Here is a 20,784-nt window from a genome sequence, read left to right as displayed (position 1 = left end):
CTGAATTTTGAATGTACTGAAAAGAAAAGAATAAGAAGGTTCACAGTTCCTTGAGCATTTTAAGAGCTCAGTGTTACTTTAGCAATACAACTTTCCCAGCTTATTACAAATATGTTAACAAGTTTCCATTTAAAAATGAGTCATCCCATCCCACTGGAGTAAGAAAACAGAACTTGTCAGATTCAGATTGTAGAGATTGCCCAAGTTTCATTTACCTCTACAACACTGAATTAAACTAGCTTAAGATCAAGAAGAAATGAAAGCCCTTACAGTTATTTAGTAGCTTTTGCCACGTAAATTGTCACATGTAGCTCAAAGGAACTGTGATCCATTTTCTAGTTTTTTATTTATAATTTAGGAAAAAATCTGACTCATTTTTTAGGTGAAATTGTATCGTGGCATTTTGAAAGTACTTCAACGTTGTATTCTAACAGAAGTTATTGTTCTAAGTGTGGAGGATCTCTATTTTCCCATAGTGAAACCATTAAACCAGACACCAAACTTTACAGTACAGAAAAGTTACAATAAAGGTTTGGAAGAACAGCTGTAAACTTTTAGGATTTAATATACGTTTATGAGACAAGAAGATCTGAATAGAGAACACTGAGCAGAATCATTCAAGTGTGGGACTTCAGAGTTTGTTCATGCAGTCAGTGATGTTAAATACCCAACTGCATGTCTATATTATTGCCTCTTCTCAAAAGCAAAGAGTAAGCAAATCCTTTGCTTTTAAAACACAGTAGGTCCATGTGAGTTTACCTGGCAAGTTCTCAGTGCACTCTTATATTAATCCTTTGCTAATTTGTCCCCACCTAATATGTGATACCAAAAGGGGTGATACCACAAACAGTCAAGATAACTTCAATTGGGAGCTTGTCAACAAGCTCCCAGAGCTAAAATTATAAACACGGATCTCAAATTTCTGCCACTGTGTGGAAAGTACAGCAACTGTTACGGATTCACAGGTCATCCACAGTCCTTCATAGACACCAGTAAGGTAAAGAAACATTAACAGCTGTACAGGAATAATACTTAAAAGTACAACTTATGCACCTGTGTCAATCAGGTATGATGGCAAAAGCCAGACTGAACACCATAAGGAAAAATCACCACTTCTACTCCATCAGAAATTATTTGAGCCTTTAATGAATACTGCAGGCAAAGGAAGTCAGGTCACCATGACTCAGCTCATATTTTTAAAAAACACCCCCCTCCCCTCCCCTAAGCTTTGACAAAGAGGCTATAAGTAGTCAAAAAATAAAGGTGAGGTTTTGTCAAATAATTGAAAGGTATGTATGAAATAGGAAAATAATAATAACATCCATGTCTATTGCCCCTTTCAAGCAGTTAGTACTGAAGATTATTAATGCTTAAGCCAAGTCCAACAAGTGAGATGAAAACGACAGGAAAAGGTGGCAAAATTTGTATGAATATATCTCATTAATGGTGGGAACAACTGAAGAGCTATTAATGAGCCTGTTGAATGGAAAGCATGCTGATAAAATACACCATGGGAAAAACCCAGGTGAGACCTACTTGAAAAAAAAGAAAAGAAATTACATGAGCTAGTAATTTACAGGTCATAAATTAACTAACTGCTTCCAAAACAAAGTACTTTACAATTCACACCTCAAGACACAGAAGCTGTTTACAGAGGATGAGGTAACAAAAACAAGCAAAGAAAATTTGATAAATCCATTAAAATATAAAGCATATGGCAAAATCTTCATTCAGATGTCTATTTGACTTAGTTCTAAGCTACTAAGACTAGAAAGGAGTTAGGAACTAAGAGAGCTTGTAAAAATGGACTCTAGAAAAAAGTGAAAAAAGATTGCAAGAGGCATAATGAAGGCCCCTGAAACAGGAAACATAGGCAATATTTCAGGAAAAAAATGAACAAGGGGCATGAAACAGTAATTAGAGTAATCAGTTTACTGAAAAGGTAAACCAATCCCATATATAATTTTTGCAAATACTACCAAGAGACAATGAGACTGAAAAGCAATTCACTCAAACCTGAAAATGCTCATACAACATATGACTTTCTTAATGTTATTGCCATACTTGGTACATGCTTAGATTCACGTAAAGAAAAAACTAGGAATTAGAAGGCAAATCCCTACATTCTCTGCAGAATTCACTCATGAGGTTTAAGAAGCTCACTGTGAAGTCCTTCTGTAGGTAAGTTGTAAACAACTGGTACTTCTCACCAACTTCCTAAGGAAAACTTCTATCTTCTTAGAAGACAGTCATGGGGAGGTGCTCTTCAGGATAATGCATGATCATTTTGGATTGCTCTGAATCACTGCTTTCTTTCATTACGCTTTACCAAGCACAAGTGTCACTGCCCAGTTTTTAGTTAATCCACATACAGAAAAATACAGTTTTTAGTTCCAATACAAGCTGTCAAGTCAGAAAACCTTACAGAAATAAGATTTCAAGAGCGGTGGAAAAATAGTACGTGCATAGAACTTCAGAAACTGTACTTGCCTCTTGGATCTGAGCAAGGCTGCGGTTCATTTGCAAAGGTGCCAGTGCAGTCTCCTGGCAGTGGCATGATTTACCCCAAAGCAAGTCAGACAGCGCTGGTGTCTGCTTAACCTGCTCTGGAGTTATACACAGAGGTAGTTCCACTACTACTGGCTGAAATACAGAATAGGTTAAGAAATGTGTTTTAATAGCAAAGAGGTACCAGGAAACAGGTCCATCTTGCAGTTTTCATTAAAGCTTTGAATGGACTTAATTATCACAGAAACAAGAAACACAGAGCTCATTAGACACTGCCTCATATCAAAACTGTCCTCTGCAGTTGCAGATGATTTCTTTTTAAGCCACACAAATTCCAAGACAAACAAATTCATTATTCACCCTATTTCACCTTGCTAAAGTAACACCAGGACTACCACCCAAGGATAAATCCAGTACTCCATCATGACATAATACCTTTTTTATTACAATATCCAAAAAACTGAGTATGCAAGATTTTGAGATCTCATGATCCCTTCTTCAATCTCAGGAATGTGCCATCTAAAGACTGTATATTTAAACCATAAAGGAGTTTAAATGTAAAGAAAAGAGAAAAATGCATTTTCTTCATAAACATTCTGTGTGTCTCTTCCTACCAACCACGCCATCCTCTGTAAAACCCGAAGATTTCCTTCTGTAAAGCAAATATATATATAGTGTTGGTAGCCCGCCCCACCCTGTCCCAAGATCAGTTTTTATTAATCTTCTGTATTAGTGTCAACAATCAGCTACAGATACATATTACTTTGAGAATTAAATACATAATCATTTAATTCAAACAAGCAGAAGGGCAAGAGGAAAAAGCATTATGTGGATGGCACATTTGGTTGTAGATTACCAAAACATTCAGCCTTTACAATTCAATTATTCTTTCTCTAGTAATCAACTTTCAAATAAAATTTCTCTTTGTTGCAATTACAGACCAAAATACACTAGTTTTCTTTTACTACAATCTTACCATAGCAGTTTAAGAAGTACTATTACAAAATGTTTTGAATTAGTGTACTCTTTACAAAGAGTCAGAGAGGCAATGTAATAGCAGAGTACAGTGTAAAGAGTGCTTCTAGGAACTAGGAGATTTTGTATTATCCTACTCGGTAAGCGATATAGCTACAGAACTCACAGCCACAACTGTTATGTCTACTCTCTCTCACTCAAGCAGCTGCAGCTTCAGTGCATTCAAACTGTGCCCGATGTCTCTGAACGGAGAGTTCTGCCTGCATGAGCAGTCTGAACAGATTAACACTGGTTCGAATTGAAAACGCCCCTCCTTGATCTGAGCTAACTATGTAAACGTACACAGGAGAGGGGCGTTTTGAACTCTGCCGGGAAGGTGAGTGCTCGCCATGGCCACCCAAGGGAAACTCTCAACCTGAAGAGAGGTGGTCAGAGGTTAACAAAACTGGAACACAAAAAGATGCAAACAAAAAGAAAGGACAAACAGCAACTGACAGAGCAAACACTTTAGAAAGAGCCTATTCCTTAAGCCTGCTTCAGATATTGCTCTGCTCTATAAAAGTGAATTTAGGACCTAAGGCTTGTAAGTTATAAGAGGCCCAGGTGGCCAAGTCCATCTTCAATGTCACTGAAGTGCTTTCACAAGATATAGCTTTTCCCCGTGTTCACTGGTGAAGATGGGAGCCTTTTTGTAGTGTTCCACCAACTCATCCATAGTATTAAAGCGTCGCTGCCCAATACAATAGACATTGTCCACGAGCTGCACCTTGAAATGTTTGTTCTTCCCCGACGCCTTTAGAGATACTGAGAAGTCACTGGGCTGTTGAGAAGAATTCAAAAAGAAAAAGAAAATTACATAAAAGTGAACAAAATGAAGGCATAATTTTTGGTTTCAGGAACAAACTGTGTCATATAGTTGACAGTAATTTACATAAGTCTTTGTTCCACAGCTCAGTGCTTTAGCTACTTAAGAAACCCAATAGCCTATTATTCAATAAATAATTGCCATCGTTATTAAAGTGTGCAGTTAAGTCAGTTAAGTAAAAGCTCCCCAGATGCACAGTCTGAAGTTGCCAATTACATGACTAAATTGCAAATATTATCTTAGTTACTCAATCTAGAAGCTCAAGAATGTCAAGGAGAAGGGAAAATTTTTTATCATGCATGTCTTCCTCACTAGAGTGCCCTGGAGAAAACAGTGACTGCAATACTGCTTGTGCAAGATGAAAATTCCCCATATCGTGACCACTAGAGGGCTGTTCTTGCTTTGCATTGCAAAAGACAAAAACACATGCACCTTTTATCTTCATTATCACATGTATGGGGAATAATTTCTCCCATTGAGTACACTTTCTTTGTAAAAAAAGATAAAGCTATAGAAGAAAAACACAGGACAAATCTCACCATCACACCACCACCCACAAAAGACAGAATTTATGCACTAATTAAGTTATTCAGGATGTAACAATTTCTAATGATAAATCTCTTCATCCTGGCCATCAGTTGCTTTAACAAGGGAGTGCTGTCATCCAAACAGCCAGAATAAGACCATTCCACTTTCTTCACCACAAGCCACCACAGGAGGGTAGAAAGGATACAATGTCCCTTGCTTCCAGCTGAACTGTCTCCAGCCACCTACTGCTGCTAGCTGGCCACAGAGATGGTGCAGAAGCCTGGGCAATAAGGATTTAATGTGCTGCTATGCCTCAAGCACGGACGACCATTCAAGCAAGCAAGCTAGAAAAGGATGTGGCTGGAAAGGGGGGATATGCAGAGGTAAGGCAGCACCTTTCTGGGACCAATTTTCCTGTTCTGGTCCATGAAGACCACACAACACAAAACAGTGCAGGCATGGGAATGGGGTCAAGGAGCAGGCAAGTCCAGTAGAGGGGGATCAAGACCACCAAAAGGCCCTCAAAACTCCCCCCATTTTCATGAAGTCCAGAAGACTACACATGCCAATTCATTTACATGACAAGCAAGAAACCTAATCCCAGGGAGGGGAAAACTTACCTATAAGAAGGTAGCCCCAAAACGCCTTGGATGTGTCCCCCAGGCCCTCGATACCCTGTTGGCTGGATTGATCCTGGATCCAGGACTGTGGATCTCTTTTCCTCTGCAATATGATCTTTCACTTTCTCTTTCTTCCCTCTTTTCTTTTATTATTCCTCTCACTATTAGAGAATGGGGGCAAAACATGAATTTCTATGCCAAGTAGTTTGCTAATAAAACTCCATGAACTTCTTTTGGACCCTTCTGGTTTTTGCCATTCTTTGATGAATCTTGGATGCTCCCTTCCATGTAGGAGTGGGATGTGACAGATGGGAGCATGGGTTTGCCCTGTGAGAGCTGTATGGAGGTAGGTGTCACCAGCCAGCAGGAAAATGAGTAATAAAAAGCACACACTGGAGTTTGTAACAAGCACTTAATGGAGTTAAGTAATGCCTGGTGCAAGTCTGGAGGTCCTGCTGCAGGGTCTCAGCCCACTGAAGGCATGGCTTCAAGCACAAACTGCTGAAGGCACGTGCCAGGCTTTTGACACAACCTTACTGTGTCCCTTGGTCCTTTCCCACCATGCTGCTTTGGCTGGGCCAGCACTGCAAACCTGAGCTTGTCCAGGTTAAACAAAACCCACCAGCTGGTTAACAGCCCTGCCTTAGGAACAACCCTGAGCATAGCAGAGGACCAAGTGGAGGGGTCAGGAGCCCTCACATGTTACTGCTGTCACCAGACTTCAGGTCATGAAACCACACCCTAAGAGTCCTCTACACTGCATTTGCGAGGGGTCAAATACACACCGAGTGCATACTCATGTCCAAATAAGCTGGAGGACAGCATTTTCTCAGACAGGCTGTCTTTATTCCTGAAATAAAGTGTGTCTCTACCCACACATCCCTCATGTCCTGCCTATCCCAAAATCTCATCTCTTGCATTTTCCACTCACCTGTTTTAGCACTAATGCTTTCTCTGCCTTCCCTCTGACTCCATGCACCCTGCCCACAGCAAACAAAGCTCCTGCCATGCCTGTTGATCTGGCTCTGGTCCAACTCCTCAGACTCACAGCTTGGCTTTGGGCAGCAGCTCTTCCCTTTTTGTAGTGCTAAAGGCAGCAGCAACCTCCCCACACCCCTGGCCCAACCCTCTTCTACTTGAAGCCACTACATTCCAGATCAACAGGCATCACTTCTTCAAAAATTATTTTATGTAACACCAACAGGATAATTACTTGTTCCATCTACAGTCCAGTGTCACCGGGCCTTGACCGGGTCAGTACAGGCTCCATCAGGAAGGCTTCCTCTGGCATTGAGCAGCCACTGGCTCAAAATACATGGAACACTCTCCGTGACTGCCAGGAGGGGACTGGGAAGGGTGGGGGAAAGTGATGGAAAGAAATGTGCATAAGAACATATCTTTGGTATTTCCAATGCTCCACCCAAGATACATTTTGTGCCTTGTCATCCATCCCTAACTCCAAGCATGAAAACTGCTATTTTAAGCCAGCTCTCTCTGATACTAAGCCCCTGCCTCAGGAGCATCACAAAGAAGGCCGCACAGAACTCAGTGACACTGAGACTGACTTCTTTTCAGCACTTACCCCACTGGGTTAAAGCTAACCTGGCTGTACAAACACTTTGGTGTGGTTAAGGCTCTGAATGCACCGTGGACAAACCCTCCAGCAGCCACAGCCACACAAGCCTGGGACCTGGTTCCAGTGGTATCTCCACAGTTCCAAGCTGCAGCCATGGAACAGTAACAAAGCACAGGCCCGCACAAACGAAGCTCTGCAGAAGCTTTGGGACCTTGGGCTCACAGAGGAGAAATTTAGGGCATGGGCTCTGGGCAGTGTGCTGATTGCTGGGCCCTGAACACAGGCAGGTCTGTAGGGTCTCACCAAGGACAGACTGAGGCAGCAAGTACAGATTAGCTGGTTAGGATTCAAAAAACAATATCAAATCTTGCTAAGTTCTGCTGCTTCCATGGGTGATGCCTACACCAAACAAAAACCACTAACCAGAAGGCCCTCAATTAAAACAGAAGAACTTACAAATGGGAAGTTCATAATCTGAACTAAACAGATTTGTTTTAGGAACAGGAAACAATGTTATGGCGAAAGTTTAAGTGAAATAATCACTTTGCTCTCAAAAAAGTTTTAATGTTTTCTGACAAAGCAGAGTTGTTTTTAGCCTGTAAAAATTATGAGCTTTCAAAGCTCCTTGTTATCTGTTGAGAATCATTATTTCTAGACCATTAAGGATGTGCTAATGACATGCAGAGAGATGCTGGACCTCTGACCTACTGTCCTATGACCCAGACACTGGCCAGACTTCTATCTTTGTGAAGTGATCCACACAATACATTAAATACTCTTTCTGCCATTTTAATTATAACCTTAGTGAATGAACATTTCTCATGAACTATTGTCTATTCTCCACAACCGTGGAGCCTGCTAGTTAGATTGATACATAAGTAGAAGACGTTATCATATTTTCTGCAGAATATATTACAAAGTTTATTCTTTTCATTATCTGATTTAATTAAAATAAAATGTAAAAAGCGGAAAGGCTGATCTAACTCTTTTGAGAGTCATCATCCGGTGCAAAGAGATGGAAGAGCTCAAACAGCTGTTGCAAAAATCTGAAACCCTTTATTGGTCTCAGAGTAGTAACTTCTGTAGGATTCAAGAATGAACAGCAAAAGCAATTGGACTTGGTTTTGTTTTTATTTCAGTTCCTTCCTGCCCTACCAAAAATACAAATTCATTAAAAAATACTATTTAAAGAAAAATCTAAATAAACTATTGCTCTTAACACTACCATTTTAAAGTCTGCTGGATCAATGCAGTCTGAATTGGTTCCCTGCTGTCCTCCTTGGATTTGCTCCAAGGCTGTTTATTTTATTTACTGTTTAAGCTATTTTGTTCTAACTGCTGGCCAATTTTTCTCTCTTCTCCCTCTTAAATTAATTGCTACATTTGGATATTTACACACTAACTTTTCCAGGAATAAAAGACTCACATACACCAAAAAAAGGCATATCAGAAGTAAGCTTTAATCCCTTAAGTTATTGAAGAGTTGATGGTGCTGCAACAGTTACAGAGCATAGCTTTGTGGCAGGGACCCTATGAGTATTTCTGCACCATCATAATTGGAAAGACCTAGACCTGAAAAACCTAACCTGAAGTGAAATCAATCCCTAAACCAAAAAATTAAATATTAGCTCTAATGTATCTATAGTCCAGGTGTAGTACTACTTTGAATTGTTTTCCTTTCTTTTAACACCTGCTTATATGTAGAGATGATCATAAGCTAGCTGGTGCCCACAGCACATGGAAAACAAAAGGTAGGAAGATGTATCTTTAATTTTATTTCTTTGGTGAGGAACTGAACTATCTTAAAAAGAAAAACCAAAACAATTGAAAACTATTACAAAAACAAGTGATAAAGTAATATAAGGAAAAACAGGTGAAATGGGAAAAAGAGAGTTTCCTCTTACAATCTCCATTTGAGAATGAAACGATAGTTGTATCATTTATTAATGGCAAGGTTGTGAAAAACAGCTCCCTCTGAGAGCCTTTTACTGATCCTGTAACTTATTTCAATTTTTCCCTTTCAATCCACTTCCATTTGCCAATGCCGTTTCTCAAAGAAAGATATTCTCATGCACTCGTTCTTCAAACTATTCCTGACCCTTTGAGCTCCCATCAGTGAGCCTGTCCTGGGGCTCCCCAACTCCTTCCACTTCCATACCCAAGTTTTCTCTCACTTCTCCTCTTACTCAATCACCCAGCCAAAAAACTCCAAGTCATGGCTCAAAGATCTGAGGTCAGGCTGGAAAGACATTTGGATATAACCAAATACCATTCTCCTCTCTATGTAATGTTCATGTTCCAAAATCAGTATTACACAGGTTAGAAATATGAATTGGTTCCATCAATCTTCAAGTATAGCTCTAATAAGATTTCTGTTCTTCCATTTAAAATAAACCACTAGGATATTTCCTTATTCCTGTTTTGAAAGAAAAACTGTCTCCTCATGTCTGCTGTACTCATCAATCACCACATGTCACAGAACATGACCAATGTTCAGTTTTTAAACAACTGCCACATATCACTGCTTCTATCCAGCAGCTGCAGGATTAAAAGCCCAGGAAAACACAGGACACTCTGAATGCTACAGAATTGGCACATCAAAAAACATACAAATTCTCAACCTCTACTCCCTCCCTCTGTTGTCATTATTTCTAGACAACAGAAAAGCTAAATATGATCTCAAAAAACTGACAAATCCAGTCACACCTACAATCCTCAATATCATTTTAATACATCTACAATCATCAGTATCATCTTTAAACTATACCCTGCAACTCTGTTTAGGATGGGCTACTGTAATTTGAATGCTGTGATGCTACCAGCAGAAGGTAGACATTACTTCCTAATGAATAACTGCCCCTGAAATCATCCAAAAATTTGCATAGCTCAGACTCTCAGAGTCTGAGAAAAATAACACCTTCTCTGCTTCATGAGAAGACCTTATAGGACTATGAAGCACTGGTGTTTGCCTGATCACCAGTTTCGCACCCACCTGCAGAGGAGTGCAAGGGGCCCGCCAAGTTCTGACAGAAGCTCCCTTTGAAGTTTAAGGGTGTCTGCAGCAAAGGCTCTGCTCAGAAGCTGGAGGTGACACACTACTGCTTCCTGTTAGCTACAGCACTAGTGAGCACACTTGTTTCCTGGTGTGAATCTGAACAAAACAACATTCTCCCACCCAAATTTGCTTCTCTAAATCTGAGATCTTCAAAGCACGACAATCACCCACCCAACTAAGACCACCAGTATCAGCCAAGGCCTGTTTGTCTTGGGTTAGGAACTACACAAAGAGAGCAAAAATCTGACCACTGAAGAGCCTGCAATCCAAAAAGTGACTCTACAGGGACTGCATATGTTAAATCTACATTTTTTTGTTCAGGAGTGCTACTTAAATGAGACAAATATCAGGTTTCATTAACCTGGCAGCCTGCAACAGAAAGAACAAATCAAGCAGTATTTCTAACTAGGCACATGCCCAGTTCTTTTAGATCTCCAAAACTAAGGTGACATTACCGAGCTGTAACAGAGTTGGCAAAAATGTTATCAGTAGGTAACTGTGCCTGTTACATAAACTATGGGCTTAAATGGTTCAAACAAGTTTATGGTTCCAATAATAGTATTTCGTAATTAATGAAGATAATCAGGCTCCTAGGTACCTTATGGAGTTCATCTCAGGTTATTCTCCACTATGGCAGCATCCTGTAGATCTAAGTGTTTCTGAGCAGAATATTTTTGGCTAAAGGAATCTAGCTGTTAGACAAACACCTGGTAAATTAAACCTAGAGAAATATTGTAAAATCTTGCAACTACTAACACCTGAAATGGAAAAACATTACAGTCTCATCAAGTGACTACAGAATAATACAAACCTTCATCTATCCAAGGAGAGCTTTTCATAGCTCAGTAACAAGAACAAAACTGAAATCTAAGTAAAACTTTTATACAGACAAATTTTTGTAACTATGGTGATGGAACGCTACAGAAAACTCTAAAACAGGTCAAAAATCAGGCACAGAATTAGCAGTATGAGTCACAGTTTTATCTATGGGCCTTTCTATAAAGGAATAACCCCTGCATCCACAGCTTTAATAGGTAACACCACAATGTAAAGGGAAGTGCTGGTCTGCTGGTCAGATGAGCAAACCAGAGAGCTGACAACTTGGCTCTGCTCAGTCTGTTCTCTCTAATCAAGATCTTCTGCTCAGATTGTGCAGACACTCCTGGTGACTTTCAGCCACAGCATGAACAACCTCTGTAGTCATACACGTGAAATACAGCAATTGTCAAAAATTTATGAGATATTGCTAAACTCTTTCTTTGTTCCATACATAATAAGTTCGAAATAGATATTTTATGATCCTTTTCTCAATGCTATCAATTATGCCCATTCGCTTATTATATCACCTGTGGCACTTCAGGGAAAAACTAGCAATCCCCAGCATCTTATAATTCACATACATAAACACACCATTAGCATGGAATGATACATAAGGATTGGGGCAGATGAAAGTTTGAGATGCAGTAAATTATTTCTTTAAACCTAATAAAAACTAGAACTCTCATGTAGTACTAATAAAAAGGAGGCATTTACATGCATAACTATGGTTTTCTAATTGCTAAAAAAAGTCTCAAGTACAGGGTTTGCAAGACCAGATAAAGAGTACAAAAAGAAGGAAAAAAGGTAAGTTCCTCAATTCAGCGCTTTTTTTTTCCTGCGGGTGAGCAAAAAACTTGCTGTGATATGAACTGAATAAATTTTCTATTACCTCACTAAGTGTTAGGTGCCGGAAATAGTTTGAAGACCACATGCGAAATGAATCCTTTTGTACTCCGAAGCAATGATTTCTCCAGCAACAGTGCAGGCAGAAAAGTTTGAAACTGCTCTGAATACAAGGATTTAGCGTTATGATGTCACATTACATTAAAAGGTTACTGTGTTCTGTCAAGGCAATTTGTTTACTCCAGAGATAAAGGTAGACTCTTAAGAGCAAAAAACCCAAGCCATAGCATAGTGGTCACTGTGACATGTCATGCACTGAGAAACGGGTGAGCATTTTTGTATTTTAAGTAATGTATCAAATTTTGAACTCTCCTTCTGGCACTTTCCCAAGAAATGAAAGGAAATTGATAGCTATAGTCTCAGGATATATCACAATGTAGCCTCTAGAACTGAAAGTGAGCTTCTACCTGCGGGACAGACATGCCAAGAATCCACCACATCCAGTATGCCCCTGTCAGAAAGCATGTTGACAGAAAAATAATGTCAAAAAAAAAAAAAAAAAAAAAGGAACTACTGTAATTTAATGATTACCATAATCCTCCAGTGGCTTTCTACATTTCAGAAGACCATGTGTCCCACATCAGTATTTTCTTCTGTTGACTAAACAAACTTGATTCCTCTCAGCCTCTGTAAATCAGTCATGATTTCTAAATTCCTATTTTATTTCCTGTCTTCCTCTGGTTTATTTTTATTTAATCTCTGTTTTTTTTCCTGTTCTCCTGTGGTTTATTTGCATTTGCCTTTGTTTAGTGATTACAATTAAGCAGAAATAGGAATTCAATTACACAGAGCTTCAAAGAAAGGGTAGTTTGATAGCTATCATGTTTTTTGCAGAGCAAATTCATTAAGGAGAGGTGCCTGAAATTTAATCAGACAATACTGTCTTCAGATAAAAATATCTGGGACTGTTACAAAATCGTGCTTTGTCAATTTTGTCAATGTTACATATGATGTAAGATTCAAATCTGTCACCTTTTCAAAATCACAGTCAAGGGATAATTAAATTTTAGTGCTTTAACTATGAATTCTCTGGCCTCAGCATACATGAAAGTCCTTTCAGCTGAATTTTAAATCTGAACTTTTGGAATTACATAAACCATAATCAGCATTACTCAGATCCCTCTGATGTCATCAAGGCTCAATTTACAAGGCATATGAGCTGCTGACTTGACCCTTTCTGTTGTATATTATAACTACTAGATTATTAACAACTAGATACAATAATAACTTTACCTTATTACAATCTAAATGATCTAAGTAGATCAAAAATACAGTAAAATGGGATTTTAACTAATAAAAAAATGATGTAATTATTCAATTAAAAGCAGAACAGAACTGACCAATGTAAAGATTCTATTTGAAATTAGCTTTAAGATCAAATCAATGACCAAATATTCAATCAACTAGAATTATTTTATCTTCTAGTGCTTTAAATTTGAGGATTGCATAAGAAACACATGAAAAGCCAAATGGAAACCTGAAATATTTACCTGCTTGTCCGTTAGTTAAAAAACCCCTGGATAATACAGATCACAGCTGTTAAATTTCAGTGTAAATGTCACTGCATTTCACTAACAGATCAATTTGCACAAGCAGGGAGGGTATTGGCTGGTAACGCTGACGCCCTGCTCGCTTCTTTATGGGTGAAAAGACAGGGACCCTGTTAAGTGCTGTGCTTGCTAACCCATGCATGGGGGGTTACAAACCTGTGGGCTGAGCACCACTTACCGAAGATTCACTATCTCTAACAAGGAAATCTCCTTCCACTCCCCTTTCGTTCAGGGCACATTCCGCTTGGTGCCGGGTAACGTTCCCATAATACCACTCTCTTCCAGCAAACCGTCCGGTAGAAGATGGTCCCGTGTAGCTTATCTGAGGCGGATGGGAAGTGTTCATGGTAGGACCATCACTAATGATTACTACATAGTTTTTAGGAACAAGACCGATTTGACCTCTGGAATTTTTACATTTCCACCATTCTGGGTCATTTTCTGGCTTTTCAATGACTTCCATCGTTTCCCCTTTTTCAAAATTGAGCTCTTCTTCTGTGACCGAGCTGAATGGGTACAGTGTCTGAACAATGTGGAGTACTTTGGTGCCCTGGCCGTTACTCATGGAAGCGCCTTTCCTTAGGCTGAGAAAGCTGGGTGAATCTGCAGTTGCCTCCTCAACCTCCTCTACCACATAGTTCGAAGGGAACCAGCCGATCTGTCCATTGTAGCTACCTCTCCACCAGCCGTCGCTGCACTTCTCCATGACAATCACTCGGGACCCTTTAACGAGGGACAGCTCATCCTCCCTCTCGGCGAGATAGGCAAATTTCACGTAGGCAGGAATGTTAAGATCGTAAATCCGGTCGGCGCTGCTGCCGTTGGAAGGGTATTCTGCGTCTGTGCTGGGAGTGGGGGAGGCGTCTCTTGCACTCGTCTTTCTCTTGGTTTTTCCCAAGCCTGTTAAAGACAGAAATGTAAAGTGGTCACTTGGAATGCATGTCCCCAGACTGCAAACACTGGATTTGGTGACATACTGTACCCTCACTTCAACAACACTGCTAAATGAAGATCTCTCCTGTAACACTACATAGTCAGGAAATAGCAACACCTTTAAGAGATTCTTGTTAACATCCAGCTGATGCACCATTAGGTAAGGAGCAATTTGTGTTAGGATGACTTCTATTCTCTTCTCAGAAGTACCAGAGTTTAAACACACTTAAACACAGTGATTTCTCACTAGGAGAACAGCTAATCACTGAAACATTTCTGAGCTTGCTGTTATGTATCTTTAAATTCCAGCCAAATCACCATGCCTTTTAATTTTAGAGATGACTTCAATTTGGCTCAAACAAAAAGTGAAAGAAAATCTACAAAAATTAATAAGCAAATAAAAGCAATAGTTTCTCTGCAGATTGTTTTGCTCTCTTTGCTCTGGCAGTACCCAGGCAGGTACAGCTGCAATTCCTTCCAACTGCAACCCCCAATCCAAAATCCACAATTCTTTCACCTACATTTCATCACATACTGTAACAGCAGAAACCTGAGGATGAGGAAGAGCATTTGCATATGTTTCCCTATAATCTGTAAATTCTGATGTCCTGTCATGGCTTTAATTATAGTGTGAAATACAACACACAGAAGAAACAACAATAACATTGAACACATCACTTTTTTTTTCTTAATTAGAGGAACCATACTAATGTCTGTTTACATACAGAAAAACTGCATAACACACGTGGTGCACTTTTCAAACTTTTGCAGCAACCCCTGCTTAAGCTTATATATAAACAAAATAATGATGTGAACAAGTAGCCCTCTCTTGTGACATTAAAAGTTCTGAAAACAAAAGATGACGTCTCAGTATAGCACAACCCAACAATACCCAAGATGTCATGCAAGGGACAGAAAGCAAAACCACCACAGAAAGAGGAGCATTTGTACTTTTCTCCATACTCCTAGAGCCTGGCTGGCAGATGAGAGATTTAGTTGAGACAACAGAGCACACATGCTGATTATGGAATACTTAATGGAAGGAAAATAAATAAAAGTACTTTTTTTTGTTTCTTCTAATAATCTCAAATAAGGAGATGTATGCTATTCCGTTTTTAACGATTCAGGCCTACTCAATCCAGCCACTCCACTGCTGTAGTGTGTTTTAATATATTTAACATAAGTATAGGTACTTGCATATACAATGGGGATCTTCAGCAAAGCTGTTTTTTCAGCACAAAACTTCATGCTTATTTCACATAGTCATCTGTACAGCACAGACTAACAGTGCACACATAACCATGCAGGGATCACTGTCAGAAGGGTTAAATACATTAATTAATATATGGCCTTATGGTCTCAGAATATGGCAGAAAATTCTGATGATCCTAAAGTGTTTCCTGACCTTCCCCAGTAGTGCCTTGTTTCCTGCTGGAACCTGCTACATCTTAATGTAATCCTAACTACATCATTTCAGCCGAGAGCCTGTGGCTGCACTTTCAGGCAAAATGAGGGAGGGCAGCTTATTGTACTAGGGGAGACAATCACAGGAAAAGAGTGTCCAAGCAAGCACTAATCAGAAGCTGGTCAGGGTCTGATCTCTGCCAAGACTGGAAATTTTCATCAGTTTAGAGATAATTTTTAACCAGAAAGACAAGGATGTCTCGGAACTAATGAGCATTAAATTACAATGATATAAATAAACACAGCTTAAGGGTCATTCTGTTAAGAAAGGGGGGAAATTACTTGTTGTAACTTCATGGAAAGCAAGCAACTGTATTTCAATAGATTCACTCTACATAAAGCCCTCAACTGAGATTGAACCTTCCAGATTAAAAATTTAGGCTTCTTTCTGCACACTATGAAGATACACAGTACACTTCTTGGAATTACAGCGGAAGAACTAATAAAAAAAGCAGTAGATGATGAAATAGCTGGCCTAACTAGTTGAAACTCAGAGCACAGAGATAACGGTGAGAAACGGGGATGTAATGTGCGAAGAAAATGCCATAAACTGAATTATCTAGAGGAAAAAAATGTTGACAAACAGGTAAAACCCCAAAATTTCTCAAAAAACCCCACTGAAATCTGATAAAGGCATCTAAATATTTAGGGAAAAGTTATCATTCAAGCACTTTCTTTCATTTGGAGTTTCATAAATTCCCTCTTTTTTCAAAAACCTTCCAATGGTGCATCTGACATTTCAAATGTTGCTTCCTATCCTCCCCATTAAACACAAGTCATTACAAATGCAGGAAAATTTAAGAAAAAAAAGAAACATGAAGTTTTTATCAATAAAGACAACTGGAGTTCTTTAGTTTAAGCTTAACATTTCATGTGAACAAACTTTTTAAGGCTGACAGCGTGGTAATGATTAACCTTTTGCAACAGCAGCAATGTGCACCAAAGACTTTCCAGTTGGTTTGACCAAAGGAACAAACTATACAGAGACCCATCTGCAGTCAGGCACAGTGAAGGGCACGCACATTATCTAACAATCATTTTTTATGTGAGGTTGCAACATTCATAACTGCGTCCATGATTGAAGAGGAAACAAGTTGTTCCAAGAGCAGAATGCAGAAAATCTGTTCCTGTTTTTCTCCTTATACCTCCTGCTGAGCTATTCCTCCTCTGCCTCCCCCATCTCCTGCAGCATTCACAAAAAGTCCCCCTACTGTATGACAGCTTTCACATCCCCAGGTCCTTCTCATATCTCTAGCTCCCATCTCCAAAATGCCTTCAAAGCATACTCATCTCCCCTGGTGCTGCCATCCTCCCTACCTTTGTTGGGCTGGCCAGCCAAGCACAATGCCTGGTGCTCCACTGCCTTTCAGCCCTGCCTGGACTGAGCTAAGAGATAGGGTTGCTCTGGCTTCTCCTCCAGTGAGGGACACTAGCAATGACTCTCCCAGGCACAGACTTGGAGAAAACTTAGTTAGTTTATCTCTGCCAGTCTGTCAAGTTTTACTAAAATTGGCTGAGTTATCAAGGATGGACAGATGGACGGACTATGACAGCTGACTGTGACAGCATGACTAGTGCAAGCTTCATTTCCTTAGGAAACAAGTCTAAAAATACAGTTTAGTAGGATGGCTTGTCATAGCTAAGCAAGAATAAAGTTAGGACAATTATAAACTTTGTATATACAATCTATAACAAAAACCACAACTCCATTAAAAAAAGTACAATCTACATGAGTCATCTCTAGAAGAGTAAACACTACCATTACTCACTATGAACAGAAATGTTCACTTACTACTGTTCGTAAGGGGATCGCTATTCTTATGTCCAAATGGAATGAAATCCATATAAAGGATTTAATGGAAAACAAAACATTCAAGCACTTCAGGAGTCACATGTAGAAAAGTTGAATATACTTGCCATCGCAGTGATAGTTTTGGCATTTTTTATTGTCTTTGTTCTAATGAAAACCTATCTACTAATGAAATACAACTGTGCTCCTCCTATTCTGACTCGTTGGTTACAGTTCACCTGAAGCCATAATCCTTTGTAAAACAGTTGTAAGGAGTAATCTAAAGCAAGAGATTAGCTTTCAAGTGAGAGGAAAAGTGTGGAAGGAAAAGAAATATTGCAAAGCAGCAGAAAGCCTGTTTTGTTACTGCAATTTGTAGGAAGTAACACTATTCACAATTTACAAGTAACCTACAGTAAATTAGTTCATTTTCACTCTTATAAATACATTGCCAAGTGATGTGAGCAGGTATAATTTTTAGGAAATACTACTGAGACAAAGAAAGAGAATCAACTGGTTAACATCATTTCCAGAGAAGGGACCCACTGCAAATCCTCCTCTCTGCAGTGAAAGTAATCCTCTGGTCCCACAGTTAGTCCTAGGGAAACTCAGAAACATGCCTGTCGCATCACTTTGTGCTGTCTTCCTTTCCTAGCTCAGCTGCAGCTCTAAAGAATAGCTTGTTTTTTGAGCAGCAGGCTGAAGACCAGTTTCCTATGAATTTGCTTCCTGTCACTTAAGCTTCCATTGTGCAAGCACCCCTTCACGACCAGCTTGTCCCTGAGACAGCCTTTCCATTGTACCGACAAGGTCCTTGAGCTTGCACCTCCAATTCCCTCTCCCCACAGCACTTCCAGCCTTCCCACCTCATCCTCCTTAGACTTGTGTAGGAAATGTCTTGAGCTCCCCCAGACCCCAAAGCTTGAAGTGGTGGAATTTCCTTCTGGTCAGTCTCCTTTGGCCCGATGCTGAGACAGTGCCAGTTCCCCTACCCCTACATGTGTCTCCTGCCATGCTGGCCACACTCCTGGACCAAAGCTTGGCTGCCTGTCAGACAGCACAGATGCCCCAACTGCCCAGCCTTCTCCTGCTAAAACTAAAAGGATTTCTCTCTCTCTCCTGCCTTCAGTGATGGCACTGAAACAAGGCTGCAGAGCTACAAGCTCTACAAAAATTGATTCCTAGCATAAACAAGTTTAACACTTGCATAGAAAGGGACTTTTTTTGCCACTGGTAGAAGTTTGTATTCCATTTGCTAATTATGGTTTAGTACTCCACACTACTAGAAAAAGCCTATTTACAAAACAGACAACCTCCTAATTTCACGAAGTTTTATTTGACAAGTCTTTCCATGTTCCTGCAAGCTGGTATCCTCGTCTGAAACTGATGAGTGACCACATTTTGTATTTTAACTGCATTTGATAATCTCCAGAGATGAAAGAGTATTTCCACAGGCTTATCCATATGGTTATTATGTTCTGCTTAAGATTAACCAAACGTTAAAGGTATATGCAGTCAAATTCTCTAGCATCCCCTTCCCAAGACTTCTCCCTAAATTTGTAAAATCTCATATGTAGCTTAACTTTAGACTAAATGCAGTTGCATTTCTTTTTTAAAGGAATTTTAAGTTGATTTGATACCTGACTTTTTCTAAAGTTGATTTGATATTACTGTCTTTTGATTTGATATTAGTGTCTTTTCCATTCTTCCATCTTCTGTATACAAAAAATGTTATTCAGTACCAAATGACAGTTTTTGAGAAACTATCGGCAAGTGAAATTAGTGTCATCTGAATTCTCCCAATCTACCTTTTCTAAAATCTTCTCTGATTTTAATACATACATTTAATACATAAATGATGAGCAAAAATATTTTTTGCAGCTTACCTGCACATCAAATCAAAATCACAGGACAAAAAAAAAATCCAAAAACCCTTTCAGAAAAATGTTCTAATACAAGAAAACTATTGCTTTGAGAAATCCTAAGTGTAAATTTCCAAAACAGAATTCCTCAACTCAGAACTCAATGAAAAAGATCATACCAGTAAATATAATAGATACAACTCCTTAAGAATCCTCCAATAACTTCTTATTCAAATATCAAGAACAATTAAGGATGGACACTCTCCTCCAAAAGTGACCTTTAAGTTATAGAGTACACTGCAAAACCAACAAAAGTGTCTCAATACAACTGAGTTTTGAAAACTACTTTCTCTTTAAGGCACTAGAGTTCTACTAAGTGGTGTTCTTCAAATATCCTGTATCAGTGTTGGAGAAGACAGTTTTAAGTCTAAATATGCAGCTGGAAATATAAAAATGAATGCTGCTGAGTAAAGCTGTTAGTTCTCCCCACAGCAATTAGAAAACCAACTATTTGTACATTTTCACCTATTTCTGTATTTACATATCTTAATAGATTTTTTTATCATAACAAGTCGGAACTAATTTTTCTATCATGTATTAAACACTTTATGTTTGAAATTGGTTTCCCATCAGTTATTATATATTATTTATATTATAAAGCTGTAAGTTGGCAAAAAAAGTAACTTGACCAAGATAAGAGTCAAAGAGATATCTTGAATTAATAGTGCATCAAATACCAAGAAGAACTCTCTTTTATAATCTATTTACAAATACAACAAGCTTTTTCTCAATTAAAAAACTAAATTGTGCTGTATCACCAAGCAAAAACACAGAAAATTATACTAGAGCTGAAAAGGACACATGTACACCCACAACTCTCACACAGGCTGTCAAAGCATGGGTTTAAAACTTAACAGAATACTTGAAAATTTATTTATAGGAAAAAAAAATTTAAAAAAAGCTCTTTCATTGGAAATAGGAATTATCCAGTAACTCTTTTTTTTTTTAATATTACTGACCATTATCTTCCGAATTAAAAAAACAACAGCAACAAAAGAACTAACAACAAAAAAACCCAAAACAACAAAGCTATTACTTGTAAAAATTTTCATACAAATTTTAATGCATTTTAATTTAGGTACCCTCCCTCTAGAGTAAAACATTTTTAACAGTCCCACTTGCTTTATGGCTATAAAAAAACCCCAAAGAACTCCATAAAATCATAGAAGCCACACAAAGAACATGAGTACAGTACATTTTTAATGGAAATATTTTAATTTTAACCAGTTTTTTTATAGTAATGGGTTTTGTTCTTTAAAAGTAACCCCATTACAATT

At 38.8% G+C, this 20,784-nt stretch overlaps 1 protein-coding gene across 2 annotated transcripts in view; it reads right to left on the bottom strand.

Annotated features, from left to right (window-relative positions):
* Positions 1 to 2,656: 2,656 nt before the first annotated feature.
* NCK2 (NCK adaptor protein 2) overlaps positions 2,657 to 20,784 on the bottom strand; it is an 86,745-nt gene continuing 68,617 nt past the window's right edge. For both annotated transcript variants that reach the window (XM_039549236.1, XM_039549227.1), the window contains 2 exons: positions 13,578 to 14,299; positions 2,657 to 4,303 (listed from right to left, as the gene is read on the bottom strand). In XM_039549236.1, coding sequence (XP_039405170.1) covers positions 4,109 to 4,303; positions 13,578 to 14,299 — 917 coding nt within the window. In that variant the 3' untranslated portion in view covers positions 2,657 to 4,108. The remainder of the gene's footprint in view (positions 4,304 to 13,577; positions 14,300 to 20,784) is intronic.

This window comes from Corvus cornix, chromosome 1 (assembly GCF_000738735.6).
Source record: "Corvus cornix cornix isolate S_Up_H32 chromosome 1, ASM73873v5, whole genome shotgun sequence".
In the NCBI taxonomy this organism is placed as follows: domain Eukaryota; kingdom Metazoa; phylum Chordata; class Aves; order Passeriformes; family Corvidae; genus Corvus; species Corvus cornix.
This window is presented reverse-complemented; position numbering and strand designations above follow the sequence as displayed.